Source organism: Stylophora pistillata, chromosome 8 (assembly GCF_964205215.1).
Source record: "Stylophora pistillata chromosome 8, jaStyPist1.2, whole genome shotgun sequence".
Lineage (NCBI taxonomy): Eukaryota > Metazoa > Cnidaria > Anthozoa > Scleractinia > Pocilloporidae > Stylophora > Stylophora pistillata.
Genome location: NC_142526.1, coordinates 30961294 through 30981140, shown reverse-complemented (window position 1 = coordinate 30981140; position 19847 = coordinate 30961294). Strand labels below are relative to the sequence as shown.

At 39.6% G+C, this 19847-nt stretch overlaps 2 protein-coding genes across 4 annotated transcripts; one reads left to right on the top strand and one right to left on the bottom strand.

Moving 5' to 3' along the window:
* Positions 1-4603: 4603 nt before the first annotated feature.
* Positions 4604-19778, top strand: LOC111319329 (alkaline phosphatase-like). Of its 3 annotated transcripts, XM_088730937.1 has the most exons (9): positions 4773-5069; positions 5298-5362; positions 8711-9043; positions 9422-9667; positions 11336-11572; positions 11726-11866; positions 14193-14300; positions 14477-14758; positions 15334-19778. In XM_088730937.1, the coding sequence occupies exons 2-9, from the start codon at positions 5320-5322 to the stop codon at positions 15627-15629; spliced, it is 1686 nt and encodes a 561-aa protein (XP_088587063.1). In that variant the 5' UTR covers positions 4773-5069; positions 5298-5319; the 3' UTR covers positions 15630-19778. The 3 variants fall into 3 exon arrangements, with proteins under 3 accessions (XP_088587064.1, XP_088587063.1, XP_088587062.1); XM_088730938.1 differs by lacking the exons at positions 4773-5069; positions 5298-5362 and adding an exon at positions 4604-4747; XM_088730936.1 differs by lacking the exon at positions 4773-5069 and having other exon boundaries at positions 5193-5362.
* Positions 16809-17939, bottom strand: LOC148725830 (alkaline phosphatase, tissue-nonspecific isozyme-like). The gene is made up of 3 exons (XM_088731544.1): positions 17882-17939; positions 17394-17675; positions 16809-16930 (listed from the first exon to the last, which is right to left on the bottom strand). Exons 1-3 carry the CDS (start codon positions 17937-17939, stop codon positions 16809-16811), a joined length of 462 nt encoding a protein of 153 aa, XP_088587670.1.
* Positions 19779-19847: the final 69 nt, after the last annotated feature.

The window sequence follows — 19847 nt, the reverse complement described above, 5'->3', positions numbered from 1 at the left end:
ACAATGACAATGACAGAGACAGTGACAGTAACAGTGACAATGACAATGACAATGACAATGACAATGACAATGACATTGACAGTGACAATGACAATGACAATGACAGTGACAGTGACAATGACAGTGACAGTGACAGTGATAGTGACAGTGACAGTGACAGTGACAGTGACAATGACAGTGACAGTGACAGTGACAGTGACAGTGATAGTGATAGTGACAGTGATACTGACAGGAACAGTGATAATGATAATGATGATGAGAGCCTGGATAACAAGTTATATTTACAGCTCGATAAGTCAACCGTGACCTGATAATGATAATGATAATGGCGGCCTGGGTAACAAGCTATTATGACAGCTCAATAAATCGTCCGTGAGCAAGTAGAGAAGAAGATGTCTAGCCCACGAAAGATGTCAAACTTAAGACAAATCAATTTTTTAGCCTTACAATTTGCCGAATACCCGTACGGTAATAAAATTGACGTCATATTTGGTGGAGGGCGAAGAGAGTTAATGCATAAAAGTCAAACAGATCCTGAATACCCGGACAAAAAAGGAGAGAGACTGGACGACAGAGACCTGATTCAGGAGTGGCTGGACAAACATCCCAACTCGCACTATGTGTGGAACAATACCGGTTTTGAGAAGATTGATGCGCAGAGGACGATCGTGTGATGGGTATTTAATCAAAATGTTTTCTTTTCATTCTATCTAGTTCTTTTCATAACAAAAGCAGGAAATCTAATCGCTACCGCTCGGAACTCTGATGAAAAAAAGCTGAGAAAGGGGGCGGGAGGTATCAGGCTTTAAATAAACCGGAAGATATCACTTTGTACAAATGGGTGCTTGTGATGGGCGGACTACTTTTCTTTTTAGGGGCAGGAACACTAGTGTTACCCATCGAGAAGTCATGTCTGGGAAACGTCCATAAGCCCTGAAAGTTATAGACTACTAAACAGAAGTAGCCACACAGAACGCCTTTAGAGAAGAGATCCATCGTAAAATTATATTTAAGGTACTATGTTTTGTTCCCAAAAAAGGTATAGGGATCTGTGCAAAATAAATATCGATCCATTACGCGAACTAGTTCCTTTTAAAATCAAGTTTGTAGAGCGGTTTCAGTTTGTTTGTTGTTTTGTTTCATTTTCTTGACCTTTGTTTTTTTCTTTTTCCAGGACTTTTCGAGTATTCCAACATGAATTACGAAGTGGACCAAGCCAACGACACCGCTGGCGAGCCATCAATAGCAGAGATGACTGAAAAAGCCATCAAAATACTTAAAAAAAAAACCCAAAAGGATACTTCCTATTTGTCGAAGGTACCTGGGATGTATACCTATTTTAGTACTGCTTCTCAATTGAATAACACTTCATAAAATCAAAGAATAGAAGCGGGTGGTGAAGGGGATAAATCGATTTCAGCTTTCGTTTCTACTATTTAACAATTATTCGCCGAAGGCGAGGTGAATATTGTCGAATAATCTCCCAGACGAAGTCGAGGGGATTATTCGACGATATTCACCGAACCTGAGGCGAATAATTGGTTTTAGTATAATTTCAGAGCTGAACAACAGAGAAATCTCTAAAATCATAACATTTTAGTAACATTTATTAACATTTCATTTTAACATTTTATATAAATCGCGTGGAACGGTTTATATAGCGTCATATAAGGGACTGCTCGACCAATCAGATTGCTGGAAACTCTTTGCTCAGCTCTGAAATTATACTAAATTTGTATAAAATCACTTTATCAACTATTATGTGGGCGAAATTTCGTCCGTTTTTATTAACCGTGTTCGACCCAGTTTTGAGGGTTCAATCAATGTATTTGTTCGTGTTCAGAAAACTGCGAGGTAATGGCTAGTAAAACCTTTGCTTTATACCTTCGGAAACTAAGGAAAACCAGAAAATCAGACACCAAAATTCCTGGCGGCTAAGTGAGCTAAACGTGCATGGGGTTTTCGATAAAAGATAGGAAATTTCAAGACAAAACTTTATTGTTTACTCCTTTCCAATGTCCTCCGTGTGTTACGCGATCTAAAAGGATTTAATGTCTTAAGTTGACTCCAAAAAGGGAAAGCTGCGTTAGGCAAACTTTTTTAAAGTTAAAGTTAAAGTTAAAGTTAAAATTAAAGACATATGAGTAACATATGTGAGTCCATAAAATGTTTATCACTGTGATGACGAATATCGTCGTCGATAAGAGTACAGACCGCCCTGAACCACTGTCGATCTGTTAAATTGACAGATCATTTGATAACAATGATTACTATGTGGTGGCAACTTCCCTTTGAACTTAATTCGATGGTGTTTTTAATAATGAACTTGCTTTTCAGGTGGACGTATTGATCACGAACATCACAATGGCCGAGCGGTCAGAGCTCTTCATAATGCCGTAGCTTTGAATAAAGCTGTGTCTAAGGCCATGGAAATAATCAATAAACGTACTAAGACACGAGTTCCGGTTGCAGTTGTGTAAGATGTTTACAAAAAACCCTCGCTTCTCATTTCTTATTCCTATGAAAGGAGAAAAAGAAGTGGATGAGAGTAATGTTTATCTTTTCTCACCCACTCTAAAAGTATCGTTCCAAGCAACTATAAGTTTTGTATAATTTGAAATATTCTTGGCTAGTAATTCCTTTCTTTCAGCTCCATTTGATAACGCGGCTTGTAAGAAAAAAAATTACTCTGCTTCAGGTTTCATAAGTAATGTAATGTCCCCTTTGTTTTAAAGTGTTTTCTTAATACCCAGGGGTTCTCGCGAAAGGTGATTCCTCAGTGTTGCATTGCGCATCCTGTACTAAGCATAAAAATCCCGTGATTATGCAATTAGCGCGCGCATTCCGAGAACACGGTATCGTTTTTGAATCAGTGGACCAGATATAGGAATACCATGGTCTTTAGCTCTTGCACGAGTACGGTGACCTATAGTTTTTATTGCATAATTTTGGTGGACAAATTATTCCCTTTAAGTTGGAGAAATTTTTAGAAGATCCATCGAAGGGGAAAAAAGATAGGTGAATGTGTGCACGAAGCCCGTTACTCGATGAACAAAAATTATTTGACGATAACTTCTTTTTCTGAAGAATCACGGTAAGGTCTCTGTCATGTTTCGTAAACTTAAGGGTCATTAGAACTTGAGTTTACGTTTCTAGGTTATTCATAGAGGATGTGGTTTCCAAATTTATAAGTATTGGTTACCTGGTTAGGGGTTGGTGTTGCACAGATTGGTTCCCACGGAAGATATTTTTGGGTAATCTTGAGAGTTTCATTTCAAGTATTGTATCTCAGTTCTTTCCACTCTATCTCTGGATATTAACTGATAAACACCCCTGGTTATTTTTGTATTGCCTCTCTTAAGTGGTCACGGAAATATTGCGAATAATACAGGGTCATGATCAACGGGATTAGTAGAGCTTAAAGTATATACGATTTAGATACAGGAATGATTTCCGAATAATCGCGTCAGTAGCAGTTACAAAAACATGAAGGACTGGTTATTTAAACAAAGGTTAGCCGTTGTTTAACAAAACCACGCTCTAAGCTATCTTCAATTTATCCGGAACTTTTGTGTACGATCTCAAGAGAGCCGAAAGCTAATGGCGGAAGAACATTTATTTAATTACCAAAACAACACTCTAAAAGAGAATCCCTAAGGCCCACTGCTTGCGTAAAACCACGGTTTGGATAAGACCTCGTTTAAATAACTGGCCCGAAGAGTCAGTTAAAGTAAAGGTGCGATTGGCTTAGTTATTTTCTCATGAAAAGATGGACCAACATAATACAACTTCATAACTGATTTATATATATTTTCTTTCCAGTAGACGAAACCCTTGTAACAATAACAGCTGACCACTCACATGGTTTTACCGTCGGCGGGTATCCGAAGCGGGGACACCCAATTTTTGGTACAGTACGTTTTCTAACTGAAGAATTGGCAGTGGATGTGGATAACAAGACACACGACCCTTGGTTATGCTAATGGCCCAGGAGGCTTAAATGGGCCCTTTTAACTGAACATTTGTTTTTGTGGACAGTGTCAAGATGGCCGAAAGCTAATCTAGTAGAAGGACATTTATTTAATTCAATTAACCTTCTTATAGAGAATCACTGAGGCCCGCTACTTGCGTAAATCGATGTTTGGGTTATAACTCGTGTAAGTAACCTGCCCTACTGTTTTAATAGAAGGCCCGTGACCACAATTGAAAAAAGTGAAAGCAGAAGTGTCCAAAACGGACCATTCTCGCTATTTTAGGCATTTGGTTTGTAAACGGGTCAATCATGTCTGAAAAGGTGTAAAATTATTAATGGAGCACTGTGATTTCGCAAAACACCGTAAAACACCGTAAAACTCACTAGAAGACACACTCGGCGATGTCTCGACAAAATATTGGCGCATAGCACTCGCGATTGACGTACAACGCGGAAACAAGATTGGCTGCATTCCACAAAGTAAGTATAATTAACACATGAACTTTTTTTGTGTTGCGTTTCTGGAAAGCACTTCACTGTTTCAAAACAAATATGATTAGTTTGACATTTCGTGTCAAGATATAGATAGCGCCGATTGGACCTAAGCATGACATGACACGGCATAGTACGAAGTACAAAAAACAAAGCGAAGTTAAAACCCAACACACCTCTCTGACCTTCTTTAATTCTCTCCTGTTTCATTGTACAGCCAACACACACCCATCTGCGCGATGAAGTTTGGCGGAGTGATACTGGCAATATGTATTGTTGGAGGTGAGGTACTTTAAAATGTATCTAACCGAGTCTCAGTTTTCATATGACTGTCTAAATGAAATATAACTACAATTGAAAAAAGTGAAAGCAGAAGTGTCCAAAACGGACCATTCTCGTTATTTTAGGCATTTGGTTTGTAAACGGGTCAATCATGTCTGAAAAGGGGTAAAATTATTAATGGAGCACTGTGATTTCGCAAAACACCGTAAAACACCGTAAAACTCACTAGAAGACACACTCGGCGATGTCTCGACAAAATATTGGCGCATAGCACTCGCGATTGACGTACAACGCGGAAACAAGATTGGCTGCATTCCACAAAGTAAGTATAATTAACACATGAACTTTCTTTGTGTTACGTTTCTGGAAAGCACTTAACTGTTTCAAAACAAATATGATTAGTTGACATTTCGTGTCAAGATATAGATAGCGCCGATTGGACCTAAGCATGACTTGACACGGCATAGTACGAAGTACAAAAAACAAAGCGAAGTTAAAACCCAACACACCTCTCTGACCTTCTTTAATTCTCTCCTGTTTCATTGTTCAGCCAACACACACCCATCTGCGCGATGAAGTTTGGCGGAGTGATACTGGCAATATGTATTGTTGGAGGTGAGGTACTTGAAAATGTATCTAACCGAGTCTCAGTTTTCATATGACTGTCTAAATGAAAGATATCAACATAACAAAGAATTAACAACTATTGCAGTACAGTAGATGTTTAGCGACGTATGTGTCCAGCTTACTTTTGAGCTTGTAAGTAAATTAAACTCCAACCTCTTGCTTTAAGTGTACAAGATGGAGGCATAGCAGTTGATGAAATTTCAAATAGAGGGAGCATCCTTGTTTATCAGTAATTTCCGTGCGGTTAAGTTAATTTAGCTTTCATCCATTGTTAATATAGATGGCCTTCCCTCCGCAGCGAGAACGGGTACCCTCTATCTACATAACTCATTGCTCTTTTGGCATTAGCACATTGATTGACTGCTTATTTTCAGACAACACGTTAAGAAATAACGAATAAATACCGATTTCACTCCGAGCTTTGATTTTAAAATCAAACTACGCATTTTCTACACCAGCCCTTTTACGTAATCGACTCTAGTACTGCGTTACTATGCGGCAGGTTCAATCTTTTAACGACCACACAAGGATGCCTAAGTTCTGTCGATGATTTACGACGATTTATTACGAGCTATTCCGCAAAGAACAATTCCTTGCGACATTTGGTATCGGAAATTCACCCATTAATGCCAAGAGGTAGCATAGAATATGTCAAGAATTTTGTGTACAGAAGAATGCGTACCGTCGCGAAATAAGGGGGCATCTCTCGTCCACTCGAAAACAGTTGAAAGCTTCGAATTGTTTGATTAAAACTATTCACAAGCCTTTCTCCGTTTACTTTCAAGACTATTTGGTTTTGACAGAGCTGCAACACATAGTCAATAAAGAATACATAGCATTAGACAATCCCCGCAAAAGGCATGAGAGAGGAAAAAAAATAAAACCAACTCCGAACTGAGAACGAAATTAATTCGTTTTTCACATCACGCCACATATGACCTGACTTTCTATCACATCGTAAGCAAGTGCTTACCCATAAATTAGCTTCAATTAGCTGCAAAAAACTGCAGGAGTTTTTACCATTTGATGTTTTTCTTAAATGCTGAGGTATATTTTGAAAAACTGGCATGAACACAAACTTACTACAGACAAGCTGATATATACGCCTTTGCTTTCCGTTGTCGAAAACGTGCAAAAGCTAGAGTACTCACGATTTATTTTCTTGGTTCGATTTTGCTATTACACTCCAAATAACTCCCTCTCACAACTCTCACGAAAACACACACCACGTCTCATTGTAAGCACGTGGAACAGCACCATATATGGGGCGATAAGACACGTGTTGCATACATGCGGTTTGGTTTTGTAATGGATAAACGAAGTCACTTATGTTTAAGATTAAAGATTAATAAATGTAACGTACAGTTTCTAACACTCTTCCCCATATGACTTGGGAACAAGGCATATTCAAGTGGAACTGACTCCATAACACAACAAGAAATAGGTATAGAAATAATGTTTCTGTAGTAAACACATTCAAGGGTCTTGCTCGGCAATGTCCTGTATTCGCTGACGTGCTGCCACAGCTGCATCTCGTCGCGGCCGGAACTCCAATGCAGTTGGGTTCAAAGGTGGGTCATTACAAGGCAGAGGGTTTCGATCGCACGACAACTCCAATGGATAGAGATGTTGGATTGGGCGTTCCATGAATCCTCTGCCTGCTCTTAATTTCGCTGCCCTAACAACACCATCACGTCCACTGAATAATTCTTCTAATACCCCCATGAGCCACTGATTTCGGTTTCGCTCTTCAGACTTAATGATAACAACATCTCCTACGGACAAGTTGTTAGGTTTGGTGTTGTGTTTAAGTTGATGCCTCTCTCTCAAAGCTCTAAGGTATTCTGTGGTCCTGCGACGCCACATTCTATCTTTGGTAGCTTTCGAGAATTTCGCACGTTTCCTCAAGTCGCGGTCTTCGAGCCGATGTGGCTCGAGCTCAGGTAAAATGTTAGCATTCAGAAACAGGAAGGAGTTGGGTGTTAGTGTAGGGAACTGCGGGTCATCCTCCACGTATCTAAGAGGTCGATGGTTAAGCGACACTTCGATGTCAAGGACTACCTCGCAGAGCTCGTCCCAGCTTAGCACACCCTGATCCCCAGACTTGTAGAATGAAGACTTTAATAAGCCAATGAGTCTTTCGAAGTGTCCTCCCCACCATGGCGCTCTACTCACGTTAAAGTGCCAAGTGATGGATTGGTCACTCAAGAATGAATGGAACTTCCCATCCTCCTTCACTTTCGTCAGCCCCTTTGCCGCAGCTGTGAACGTAGAACCGTTGTCTGAGTAGACAAAGGATGGTCGACATCTCCTCGCGATCAGATGTTTCTAGGCTGGGAAGCACTTCCAGGAAGATTCCGCGGGTAAGACAACAGGAGTAGAGTACGACGTAGGCTTTCTTCTCTGGCTTCCACTTGCCACTATACTTGATTGGTCCTGCGGAGTCCACACCGATGACATCAAAAGGTGTACTCCCTTCTGTACGTGACCTCGGTAGATCACCTGGTGGTGGGTCACGAAGGGGTTGAGCTTGGAACCTCTTGCATCCAAAGCAGTGCTTCACTACTCTCTTAGCAAGCCGTCGACGCCTTGGCACCCAGAATCTTTCTCGTACTTTAGCCATAGTCATGCTGACTCCCCCATGGAGGGTGAATGAAAAAGGGGGAGGGGGCGCGCTGGTGGGAAAAGGGGGAAGGTGGGGGATGCGCTGGTGCAAAAAGGGGGAAGGTGGGGGTGCACTGTTGGAAAAAGGGGGGAGGGTGGGGGGTGCACTCGTGGAAAAAGGGGGAAGGTGGGGGGTGCACTGTTGGAAAAAGGGGGAAGGTGGGGGGGTGCGCTGGTGGGATTTTAGGATTGAGACTTGACCACAATGTTCTCTTTTGAAACTGTAGCAATACAGTCATGTGCACAAAAATATTCCTTGGTTTGGCGACTCCAAAGTCGATGATGTACAAGACAACAAAAATCATTCCCTATTTGCATTGCTTTGGGAGTTCTCTATAAGGACAATCTGAGGGTTAGGGAAGAGACGCAGAAGTCGATTTGAGAATCCATATTCTAGCTCCTTACCTCTCTTAACTCTCCCACTTTTAAAATTTTACAGCAAAACGAACTGCCTATTAGTTAAATTTTTTACTGTGAGTCTCTTTTTCTTGTGACATCTTTATCGCATGTAAAGCCCTGAGTAACAGTGCATCGAGGCCGCAATAGCATCAGTAAGAATCGCAGTTTAAAAGTTGCGAACCTTAACAAGTATCACGTTAAGTATTGTACTAAAACTGCTCTAATAGAACTATTTATTGAGTATACATTTGACTTTTGGTAATTCAATCGTAGTCGTCAATGCAGACGATATCCTCACAAATCAAGACAACAACCAATGGTATAAAGATGGTTTGAAATTGGTGCAGGATAACTTGATGTTGAAGCCAAACACTAACACTGCTAAAAACGCCATCCTTTTTGTCGGGGATGGAATGGGTATCACAACTGTTACTGCAACGCGCATATTGGACGGACAGATGAAGGGCAAATCAGGAGAGGAGAATGTGCTGAGCTGGGAGACGTTTCCGTGGTCGGGTCTGGCTAAGACCTACAACGTTGATACACAGAGTGCAGACTCGGCGGCTTCCGCGACGGCGTTTATGAATGGGATAAAGACCCTTGATAGTAAGTGGATAAAGATGGGGTTGCACGAAATAATACCATCACTGGGAAGTAGACCGGGTTTTTCTGACGGGGAAAGAACAGCAAGGAGCATACCAGGAATTCTTGGAATTTCATTTTCTTGAAGGGCACGGTAACGAATTCTTGGGGCGGGTAATATTTTCCTATCATTTCTAAGGGAAAGGGCAGATAAAATGTTTAAATTTACACTTGATTAATAAGAAATAAAAGGGAACGTCCTGTTGCAGCCTTTTCCAGAGGATAATTTCTTTTTAGGAAAGAGAACATCAGCTCAAATTTACAGTAAAATAACCAAAGCAGCTGGGGAAAATTATTTCTTCGCATGTTTTGACCATGGTTACTTTTTTTATGATTCTTTAGACGTTCTTGCAATGGATGAAAGAGTCAAAAGAGGCTACTGCGCCACTTGGCAAGCAAATCGTAGAGTCATATCTCTCTTGTCGCTGGCAGAGATGGCTGGGATGTCAACTGGAATTGTCACCACCACGCGTGTAACCCACGCAACTCCTGCAAGTGCTTTCGCGCATTCTGTGGATCGCGATTGGGAGAGTGACTCGGAGAAGGAGGAAACGGCGAAAGATGATGCAACTTCATGCAAAGATATTGGTAAGCCCGTCATAAGCTCGTGAACAAAAAGTGTCTTAGCTGTTTTTTTTTATCCATTCGAAACGATTCGACAACTGATCCCGTCCGTTTCTCCCGAAGACTATGTCTCTGCGCAGGTTATAAATAATGGCTGATTTCTAACTATCGTGGAATACCATTTACTGGTAACATTTATTGTTATCCAACTGCACCAGAGTACAAATAACGCCCGAATAGAGTACAAATATATATATATATATATATATATATATATATATATATCTTATCAGACGTTTTGTTGTGTAGTATCGCTGAGTATTTTTACGAGTTGTGCCGTATTTTGACGAGCCCGTAGGGCTCGTCAAAATATAAACGAGTGAAAATACTCAGCGATATCTTGCAATAAAACGTCTAATAAGAGATTTATTGTCCAACACGTTAAATTCTTAAATCGGTGCGGGGAAATTTCGTGGATATTTCTGGAGTACAATATCGCGTGATATTTGTACTCGTCTTGGGCGTTATTTGTACTCTACAGAGTGTAGTTGGACAATAATAATATGCGATATTGGACAGTTAGTTATTTTGTAAAAAAAACCTTCCCTTTTTTCACTTTTAAGAAATGCGCAAAAAATATTAGACGTTTTGAAGAATTTGTAGTATCACTAAGTATTTTTACTCATTGTTTGTATTTTGATTCGCCCAGCGGGCTCGCCAAAATACGGCATGTAGTCGAAATCCACAAACCAAAGAGATTCGCACTTTTACTAGCGATTCGTTAAAGGCAAATGGACATAGATGAGCTAAATATACAGAACAGGAAGGGAAAACGAAATACAAATAAAACAGGCAAAATGACGGACAAAATAACGAAACTTACAAGATTATGTGGCGGCTACGACGACTAAAACATAATGACAACGGCGACAACAAAACTACGGCAGAAGAAGTTATACCAAACAATAGAGATAATGCATAAAAAATGAACACGAAAACATGAAGTGTGACGTAACCAAAAATGACTGGCGAAACTAATAAAATAACAAACATACACGGACAACTGAAAACGGAAAACAATGTACAAAAGGCGTGAAGACAAACGAAGGTGAGGCGCAGTGACTACAGGGCACAACTCGTAAAAACACTCAGCGACACTACATACTAAAATACATAGTTTAAGTTTAGTTTAAGTTTAATTCATTCGCCAGAGGAATGGCAGGAGAAAGGAACAGAACTTTCGTTCCAATTGACACCTAATCCCAATTTTACCCACCCATCCCACCCCGGGGAGGACATCCATCACACAGTAATCTCGTTTGTGGGAAATTAATGTCTCCTACCCCAACCCAGCAGGAGACGGGACATCCATTTATCGTCCCTATCCGAGAAGACTAGAAAGTCTAACCATTTGTAGATATTGTTACAAAGGCAGCACTTTCCTCTCAGTTATTTAAAGACCCTGAGTGTTGGTCCGGCCGGATTTGAACTCACGACCTCCCGCACAACAGTCCGGCGCTCTACCAATTGAGCTAACCGGGAACCGGTCTGTTGCCATTTCTTCGAAAGTTAAAACGTTTGACGGGCCTGCACGACTCCTGTCATTCCTCCGAGACCAATTGGTTCTTAGGAGGTAACTGACGTTATTTAGAAAGATTGATAAGATATATTTATGAAAATTTATTTTATTAGCTCTTCAGCTCATTGAATATCCCTATGGAGACGGCATAGAAGTTATCTTTGGTGGTGGACGCAGAGAGCTCATGCATAGAAATCAAACAGACCCTGAATACCCAAGTAGGAAAGGAAGAAGGCACGACGGCAGAGATCTCATACAGGAATGGGTAGCCAAGTATCCTAACTCTCAGTACGTGTGGAACCAAACAGGTTTTGACCAGATCGATGTGAAAAAGGTTGATCACGTGATAGGTAGGTGAATAACTGTTACTTTAATAAACCCTTTCAATCTGTTTTGCTCGAAGTCAGCAAGCAAAATAACTGATAGTTATCAAGGGAGACTCAGAATGATTTTGACAGATAGGACGAGCAACTTTGAATATCTCTCCATTTGTGTCACTTCAGGACTTTTTGAATATTCTCACATGAAGTATGAAGTTGATCGAGAGGAAGATGCTGCTGGCGAACCATCAATAGCAGAGATGACTGAAAAAGCCATCAAGATACTACAGAAAAACCCCAAAGGATTCTTTCTTTACGTCGAAGGTAGTTAACAATTAACGTAAATTGTCCCTCCTTAATACACTCTATTCCAAGAGGGTGACACTGAATAGTTAGAATAACTGATAAATCTAGGGCTCTCTACATGAAATCGTAACAGAAATACGATACTTCGTGTACGGAGTTTACGTAAAAATAAAAAACTTATTATAAAATAAATACCTACAACAAACAAGGAAATCAGAGCTTTTGTATTTCAATTGACCACGATTAATTATAAAACCTAAATGTTCAAAAAAAGGTCTTGATCCTAAAGTATCAATATCTATTCTTGATCCTAAAGTATTAATATCTGTCTATCCATCTATGTATCTATCTATCTATCTATCTTTCTATCTATCTGTCTATTTACCTATCTTTCTATCTATTTATCTATCTATCTGTCTGTGTTTCTGTCTGTCTGTCTGTCTATTTGTCTGTCTATCTGTCTACCTACTTAACTATCTATTTATCTATCTATGTATCTATCTATCTGTCTGTCTGTCTGTCAGTCTACTTAACTACCTACCTATCTATCTATCTATCTATCTATCTATCTGTCTGTCTACCTTATCTGTCTGTCTATCTGTCTGTCTATTTACCTATCTATCTATCTATTTATCCATCTATCTATCTATCTATCTATCTATCTATCTGTCTGTCTACCTACCTACCTACCTATCTATCTATCTATCTATTTATCTATCTGTCTTTCTGCCTACCTACCTACCTATCTATCTATCTATCTATCTATCTACCTATCTATCTATCTATCTATCTATCTATCTATCTGTCTTTCTGTCTGTCTGTCTGTCTGTCTGTCTACCTACCTATCTATCTATCTATCTATCTATCTATCTATCGGTCTGTCTGTCTGTCTGTCTGTCTGTCTACCTACCTACCCACCTATCTATCTATCTATCAGTCTGTCTGTCTACCTACCTATCCATCTATCTATCTATATATCTATCTATCTATCCGTCTGTCTGTCTACCTACCTACCCACCTATCTGTCTATCTATCTATCTATCTATCTATCTGTCTATCTGTCTGTCTGTCAGTCTACTTATCTACCTACTTATTGATCTATCTATCTATCTGTCTACCTACCTACCTACCTACCTATCTGTCTATCTGTCTATCTATCTATCTGTCTCTCTATCTGTCTAACTACCTACCTATCGATCTATCTATCTATCTATCTATCTATCTATCTATCTATCTATCTGTCTACCTTATCTGTTTTTCTCTTTGTCTGTCTATTTACCTATCTATCTATCCATCTATCTATCTATCTATCTATCTATCTGTCTGTCTACCTTATCTGCCTTTCTATCTGTCTGTCTATTTACCTATCTATCTATCTATCTATCTATCTATCTATCCATCCATCTATCCATCTATCTGTCTATCTATCTATCTATCTATCTATCTATCTGTCTGTCTGTCTGTCTGTCTATCTGTCTTTCTTCTGTCTTTCTTCTGTCTTTCTTCTCCGCCTCGATTTTCTACAGGCGACTGCACCTCTAACATCATAATAGACGTAAACTTAAATAATACCGATCAGAGTGCGCGTCACAAAAAGGTGCATTGAAATAGTCTTGTATTTATCTCTAGCATTTTATCAAGCTCAAGGAAGTTGCATTCATAGGACGAATTACTTTTAGAACATAGCTAGCAGAGTCGCGCAATAAAATTCATTATAGGTAAGCGTGCTCAAAATCCCGATAGTGCACGCTGATAGTGTCAGCAAATCCGACTTAGCCAGAAATTTTTTTTTTCGCGCGAGCGGCCATTGTTAGCGCGGGGAAAAATAACATATATCGCGACAATAATGGATACAAACAGAAACTCGGCCTACTAGTCCGAAAACGAAGACAATGTTTCGACCTTTTCCCTTGGGCTAGAGTTCTTAAATGAGGCAGAAAAAGAGAAAAACAAAGGAAAAGGAGACTCGGTATCAGCGCCGTCACGATTCGCTTCAACTGATATTGTTGTCCGTTTTTCGCGTCGGATTTGATGCACAATTCCACCAGCTATGTTCTAAAACAAATGGTTCATGCTTTCGGCTGTGCACTATCGAGTTATGGAGCACGTGGGAAGTTTGGAGAGCACTCAAGAAGCTAGAGTTGCCCTATTCTATCGCCTCGGGCAACTGTTACGCTTCTTTCGTGCTCTCCAAACTTCCTGCGTGCTCCATAACTCGATAGTGCACGCTAAAGCATAAACCAATTGTTAATGATAGTTGTTAAAATACACTAGGTGGCATCAAACTCCATTCTATTTTGGAATAATGATTGCAAAACTCCCAGGGTATCTTTATTTTCTATAGGAGGACGGATTGATCATGGACACCACGCCAATAAGGCGGTGAAAGCTATAAATGATGGCGTAGCCATGGAGAAGGCGGTTATGAAAGCAAAGGAAATGATAAATAAAGGTAGACTGTATTTTCATTCTATAATGAGTAATTTTAACTCTACTTTTCATGATCATGAATACATTATAAGTGTTGAGGTCCTGTATAGAACTATTAAACACGATGCTGCTTGGTGTAATGACCTTGCAAAAAGCTATGAACTGTTTCTCTGAAAATATGTTAAAATATCTTTGTAGAAGAAACTTTGATAACTGTCACCGCTGACCACTCTCACGTTTTCACCATCGGCGCGTACCCCCGGCGCGGAAACCCAATGTTTACCTTGGTGAATGAAACTGACGGACACTTGGCGGTTGGATCCGATAACAAGACTTACACCTCGCTCGGTTACGCAAACGGCCGTGGAGGCTTAACTGGGGTTCGTCCAGACCTAAGAGGAGTCGACACCACTAACAAAGACTATCGCACCCAGGCTACCGTTCTTAGAAGGTCTGAGACTCACGGAGCTGAAGATGTTGGTGAGTGTTACAGCTGAAATCCGGGGGAAAAGAAAGATTTTTATTTCGTGTTATTCTCATAGTATACGAATACCTGCATCCATCAATTCTGCGAGTTGTCATTTACGAAAGGAACTGAGCGACGATTTCTCTATCATTAATGATTTGGCTTAAGTTTTTTTTATATGTTGTTTCTTTCCTTTGTTTATTTATTTATTTTTTGTACATGAAGTGTGTGTATGAAAGGCAGTGCAGCCGCGATAGAGTATTCAGTTCAAGGAATATCCCAACCTTTTTTCCGTAGTAATTGGCCGACGCAAAAGTGGAATTAAGAAAAAAGTACAACTAAGACCGAGGGAAAGAAAATAGTTTCAGTCACAAATGATTGATCTTAAGTTGCTCTAAATTTGAAGCTGGTTAAAAGGCAAATTCTTAAATAAGGCCTTTTACTGAGGTATAATTACTGGTCCCTAAATTAATGTAAATAAACTCTTCACCAGCTGAAGAGTTCTACTAAAGTGAAGGACAGTAAAATTGACGAACCGTAGCTTCGGTTTTAGGTTAAGCTAAATCTACACATCATAATTTGTTCTCAGGGGTATACGCGGACGGACCCGGGGCCTACCTGTTTCATGGCGTATTTGAACAGCAGTATGTGTTCCACGTGATGGATCACGCGTTATGTCTGAGTAGTAGCAAACAGAAAACATGTAAAAAGCACGTGGTACGGGGAGGAGAACCGCTGGTCACAACAGGAACAGGAAAACCGACAGGAACAGGAAAACCGACAGGAACAGGAAAACCGACCGTTTCAAGTGGAGGGTACGCCATTTGTGCCTCTTCATTTATTTCGATGATAATTTTGGCCTCTTGGATAGCTCTGTTGTTCTAAAGATACTTCAAGTGAAAAACGACATCAAGAAAACACTACTACGCAATAGAAATTAGTTCACCATTCATCTCTGCAGTGGGTTCCTCTTGAAAAGTTAGGTTTTTTGCGATTGCTTTTTAGGATAGCGATCAGTTTTGAGGGTTTGGATGGAGTTTAGTGTTAAGTGTTATTTGGCCTTTTTTTTTTTAAAGTTTAGCGTTAAAATCTGTAAAATTTTAATGTAAGTGTTTTGAAAGAGTTAACTGTTAAGTGTTAAAAGGTGTTAGAACAGGGATTTCACTTATTAAAGATCAATAAAAGTTTCATAGAGAAAGCAATAATGTTAGAAAAAAAGGACTAAGATTCTTCAAACTTAGCTCTTATGATATAGGGTGCAAAACTAGAAACAAAAGGAGAAGAGCCTGCGCGGAACTGACCAAACTAGTCAGCATGCATACTTTGTGCTCATGCGCATAAGTTCTTCAGACATTTTGTGGTCAGCGATTTTTAGGAGACTTCTGTATGCAAAATGGCCGCCACGTCCGCATCGGTGGGAGTTGTGGAAGTATTAGTCAGCTTTTATAGATGTGGCGAGGAAAATGCTTTTGAAAGGCATCGAAGCAGAATTCCAATCGGTAAATAGCAAAGAAATATAACGGACGCAAAGAAGCATTTGATCAACTTTCTTGGTATTTCGCAAATGGCCACCTCATTGGGGATGGGAAATTTCGAGTTGAAACTGTACCGGCTGGCCAGGTATGCCCACGGGAAAACGAAGAATTTACATATCCTTACGCAACATCAATGGGCAATAGAAGTTCCACTCCTTGTTTCTAACGAAACCCAGAGCGAACTAAATGGTGAGTAGACAACTCATCTTTCAAATTCATACAATGCAGGAAAAAAATTGCACATTGCAATATTCACTGGAAAAGCTAAGGTTTTGCTATTCAAATCCAGGTTGTTCTTAATAAAAATAACTGTTATATTTAGTGACTTATACTTATGTTAAAAGACCTTAAAGACCGTACGTTGCTGACCACTGTATTTGAAAGCCTTCATGCAGTCTCCCACTTTTAAAACGAGACTTTCACAGCTTTACAGTATGCTCGAGACTTTGGCACAATTGCAAAAGAATCATTCAAAAGAACGACAAAGTGGAGCGCCAAATACTTTACACATGTGACATGACAAATCGTTTTATCCAGTTCCAACATCTAGTATCAAGTTGGCAAATGTTGAAGTGATGAAGCCTCTAACAGCTGCAAGGATAGATCCTCCAATTGATGTAGCGATGAAGGGGTTTCTGGACAAATATCGTCCTGTGAGGCAGAGAACAGTGCGGAGTGTCGATTACTGGTTAAATGAAGACGAAAGAGCGTCTTTTAAAATGGACGTACGTAGAATACAAGTCTCATTATTTTCTCTTTTTTTATTGCTTTCTTTTTTGACGAGAACGTCGAGAACACCTTACCTTTTGAACTTGCTCGTCTTGATCGCCTGGTTCTGAAAGCGTTCCACGGCCCATATGGTTTCTTTATAAATGGATGTCGACACTCGTGCTTGTAACATATGCCCTCTTTACTGTAACTCAAACAGAGCACATACTCAAACAGAACACATACTGCTGTTCAAACACGCCACGAAACAAATAGGCGCCAGGCCCGTCTGCGTACACACTGAGGAACCAAAGAAATCTTGGTAAAAAGATTTTTTAGTTTCAAGAAGAGGATACCAGGCTCCAAAGAAACAAAATCAAATAACTGTATATAAATTCAGACTTACCAATATCCTCGGTTCCATGTGTTTCCGACGGTAGCAGCACTGCAGCTTGCTGGCGGTAGTTCTTGTGTGTGGTATTCACTCCTCTTAAATCTTGCCTAGATCCCCTTACAGCTCCCTTACCGTTTGCATAACCAAGGGTAGTGTAGGTCTTGTTATCGGGACCCACGGCTGCCTCCCCATCTGCCCAACGCACTATTCCAAATATTGGGTTTCCCAGCTTGGGATGTGCACCGATTCTAAAGACATGGGAGTGGTCAGCGGTTACTGTTATCAGCGTTTCATCTAAAAGTTGAAATATCAAGTTCCTGGCAAAGTATTAGAAACGGAAGGATCCTCAAGAGTAAATTGCATTGAAAGAAACTGTAGAAAAGAGTGGACTTAAAAATTCAGACTGACGGATTAAGAGATTCAGATTTATTTTTATTTACTTTCTAATTGATTTATGTCAAAGCATCTAATGGACATAATAATAAAGTCTATTCCATTACCTCGATGTGTCATTTTTAAAGCCTTAGACACAGCTTTATCTACGGCTATTGTTTCCATTCATTATCGATACGTACTCCTACAAACCAAATATTCCTCATTACTTTTTTGCCCAACTTCGTTTTAAACTTTTGGCTAGCTCTTTGGGAGATTGTCATAAATTTTTCGTCACAAGTTTCATACATGAACATGAAGTAAACAGTAAGTTAGCAAGCAAACCGGCCCGCGTTATCAATACTGCCGCATGAGGGTTGCTTCGTCCAGGGGACGGGACGGGCCTTGAGCAACGTGAGCCGGCGAGAGGTCTGCGAAGGGTTTTCGTGCCAGACCCCCAGCAAGCCTCCTCCCGACTCGTGTCAAATCCTCTCACGGGCGTAGGAACGCACGTCCTTTAGCGTTGGCAGACTAACAGTATTAGTCATCGTAGAAACTAGTTCACTTTAGAGAACAAGCTCCAAAAAGGTTAAAATATAAAACGTGGTACCTTCAACTAACAAGAAGTATCCTTTGGGAGTCATTTCTCCAGAATTTTGATGGCTTTTGCTATCTGATGACTGAAAAAGCCATCAAAATACTTCAAAAAAAACCCAAAAGGATACTTCCTATTTGTCGAAGGTACCTGGGATGTATACCTATTTTAGTACTGCTTCTCAATTGAATAATACTTCATAAAATCAAAGAATAGAAGCGGGTGGTGAAGGGGATAAATCAATTTCAGCTTTCGTTTCTACTATTTAACAATTATCCGCCTCAGGTTCGGTGAATATTGTCGGATAATCCCCCAGACGAAGTCGAGGGGATTATTCGACGATATTCACCGAACCTGAGGCGAATAATTGAATTTAGTATAATTTCAGAGCTGAACAACAGAGAAATCTCTAAAATCATAACATTTTAGCAACAATTATTAACATTTTATTTTAACATTTTATATAAACCGCGTGGAACGGTTGATATAGCGTCATATAAGGAACCGCTCGACCAATCAGATTGCTGGAAACTCTTTGCTCAGCTCTGAAATTATACTAAATTTGTATACAATCACTTTATCAACTATCATGTGGGCGAAATTAGAAAACTGCGAAGTAATGGCTAGTAAAACCTTTGCCTTATACCTTCGGAAACTAAGGAAAACCAGAAAATCAGACACCAAAATTCCTGGCGGCTAAGTGAGCTAAACGTGGGGTTTTCGATAAAAGATAGGGAATTTCAAGACAAGATTTTATTCTTTACTCCTTTCCAATGTCCTCCGTGTGTTACGCGATCTAAAAGGATTTCATGTCTTAAGTTGACTCCAAAAAGGGAAAGCTGCGTTAGGCAAACTTTGCTAAAGTTAAAGTTAAAGTCAAAGTCAAAGTCAAAGTCAAAGTCAAAGTCAAAGTCAAAGTTAAAGTCAAAGTCAAAGTTAAAGCTAAAGTTAAAGACATATTTATTTCGTGCTGCGTTTTCATAGCCTGCCTAATATTGTTTACTTTATTTTATTTCATATGTTAATTATTCTATATATTGTGATCCTAACCTATTTATTATTGTTCTCTTAGTTTTAAACTATTTAAATAGTGATATGTTGTAATGCGCATTTGAGCATATCCACATGGAATCTGCGCACTACAAATGCTATTATTATTATTATTATTATCATAAAAGGGTTCTAGATTTGCCATTCACCTTTCTCTTTTCTGTATAGTTTAGATGTGCTTTTACGTATCAGATTATTAGACTTTGAATCTGTTCAGATTTGACTCCGTTATTTATAGTTTTCCAGACGCTTTGAAAAGAAAAAAGGGAGTAGATGTGAGCCGAAAGTGAGTTATCTTGGATCGTTTTTTACGCTATTAATATTTTGTATTGTAGAGGATTTTATGGAAATTATTGCTAAATAAAATTATTATAAAAGTACCACTGAGGTGGCGTAGTATTTTGTTTGAAGATGAAATCTTTTTCCATTCGAAGACGCGTGGTCGTTCT

Excerpts from the sequence above, each read along its gene's own strand:
- LOC111319329 (XM_088730938.1), top strand. The coding sequence starts at position 4,705 with ATGAAGTTTGGCGGAGTGATACTGGCAATATGTATTGTTGGAG. Across the intron at positions 11,573-11,725 it reads AAAGGTTGATCACGTGATAG|GACTTTTTGAATATTCTCAC; the intron begins GTAGGTGAATAA and ends GTGTCACTTCAG. Across the intron at positions 11,867-14,192 it reads ATTCTTTCTTTACGTCGAAG|GAGGACGGATTGATCATGGA; the intron begins GTAGTTAACAAT and ends TATTTTCTATAG.
- LOC148725830 (XM_088731544.1), bottom strand. The coding sequence starts at position 17,939 with ATGGAAACAATAGCCGTAGATAAAGCTGTGTCTAAGGCTTTAAAAATG. Across the intron at positions 17,676-17,881 it reads TTTAAAAATGACACATCGAG|ATGAAACGCTGATAACAGTA; the intron begins GTAATGGAATAG and ends TTCAACTTTTAG. Across the intron at positions 16,931-17,393 it reads ACATGGAACCGAGGATATTG|GACGATATTTGTCCAGAAAC; the intron begins GTAAGTCTGAAT and ends TCTGCCTCACAG.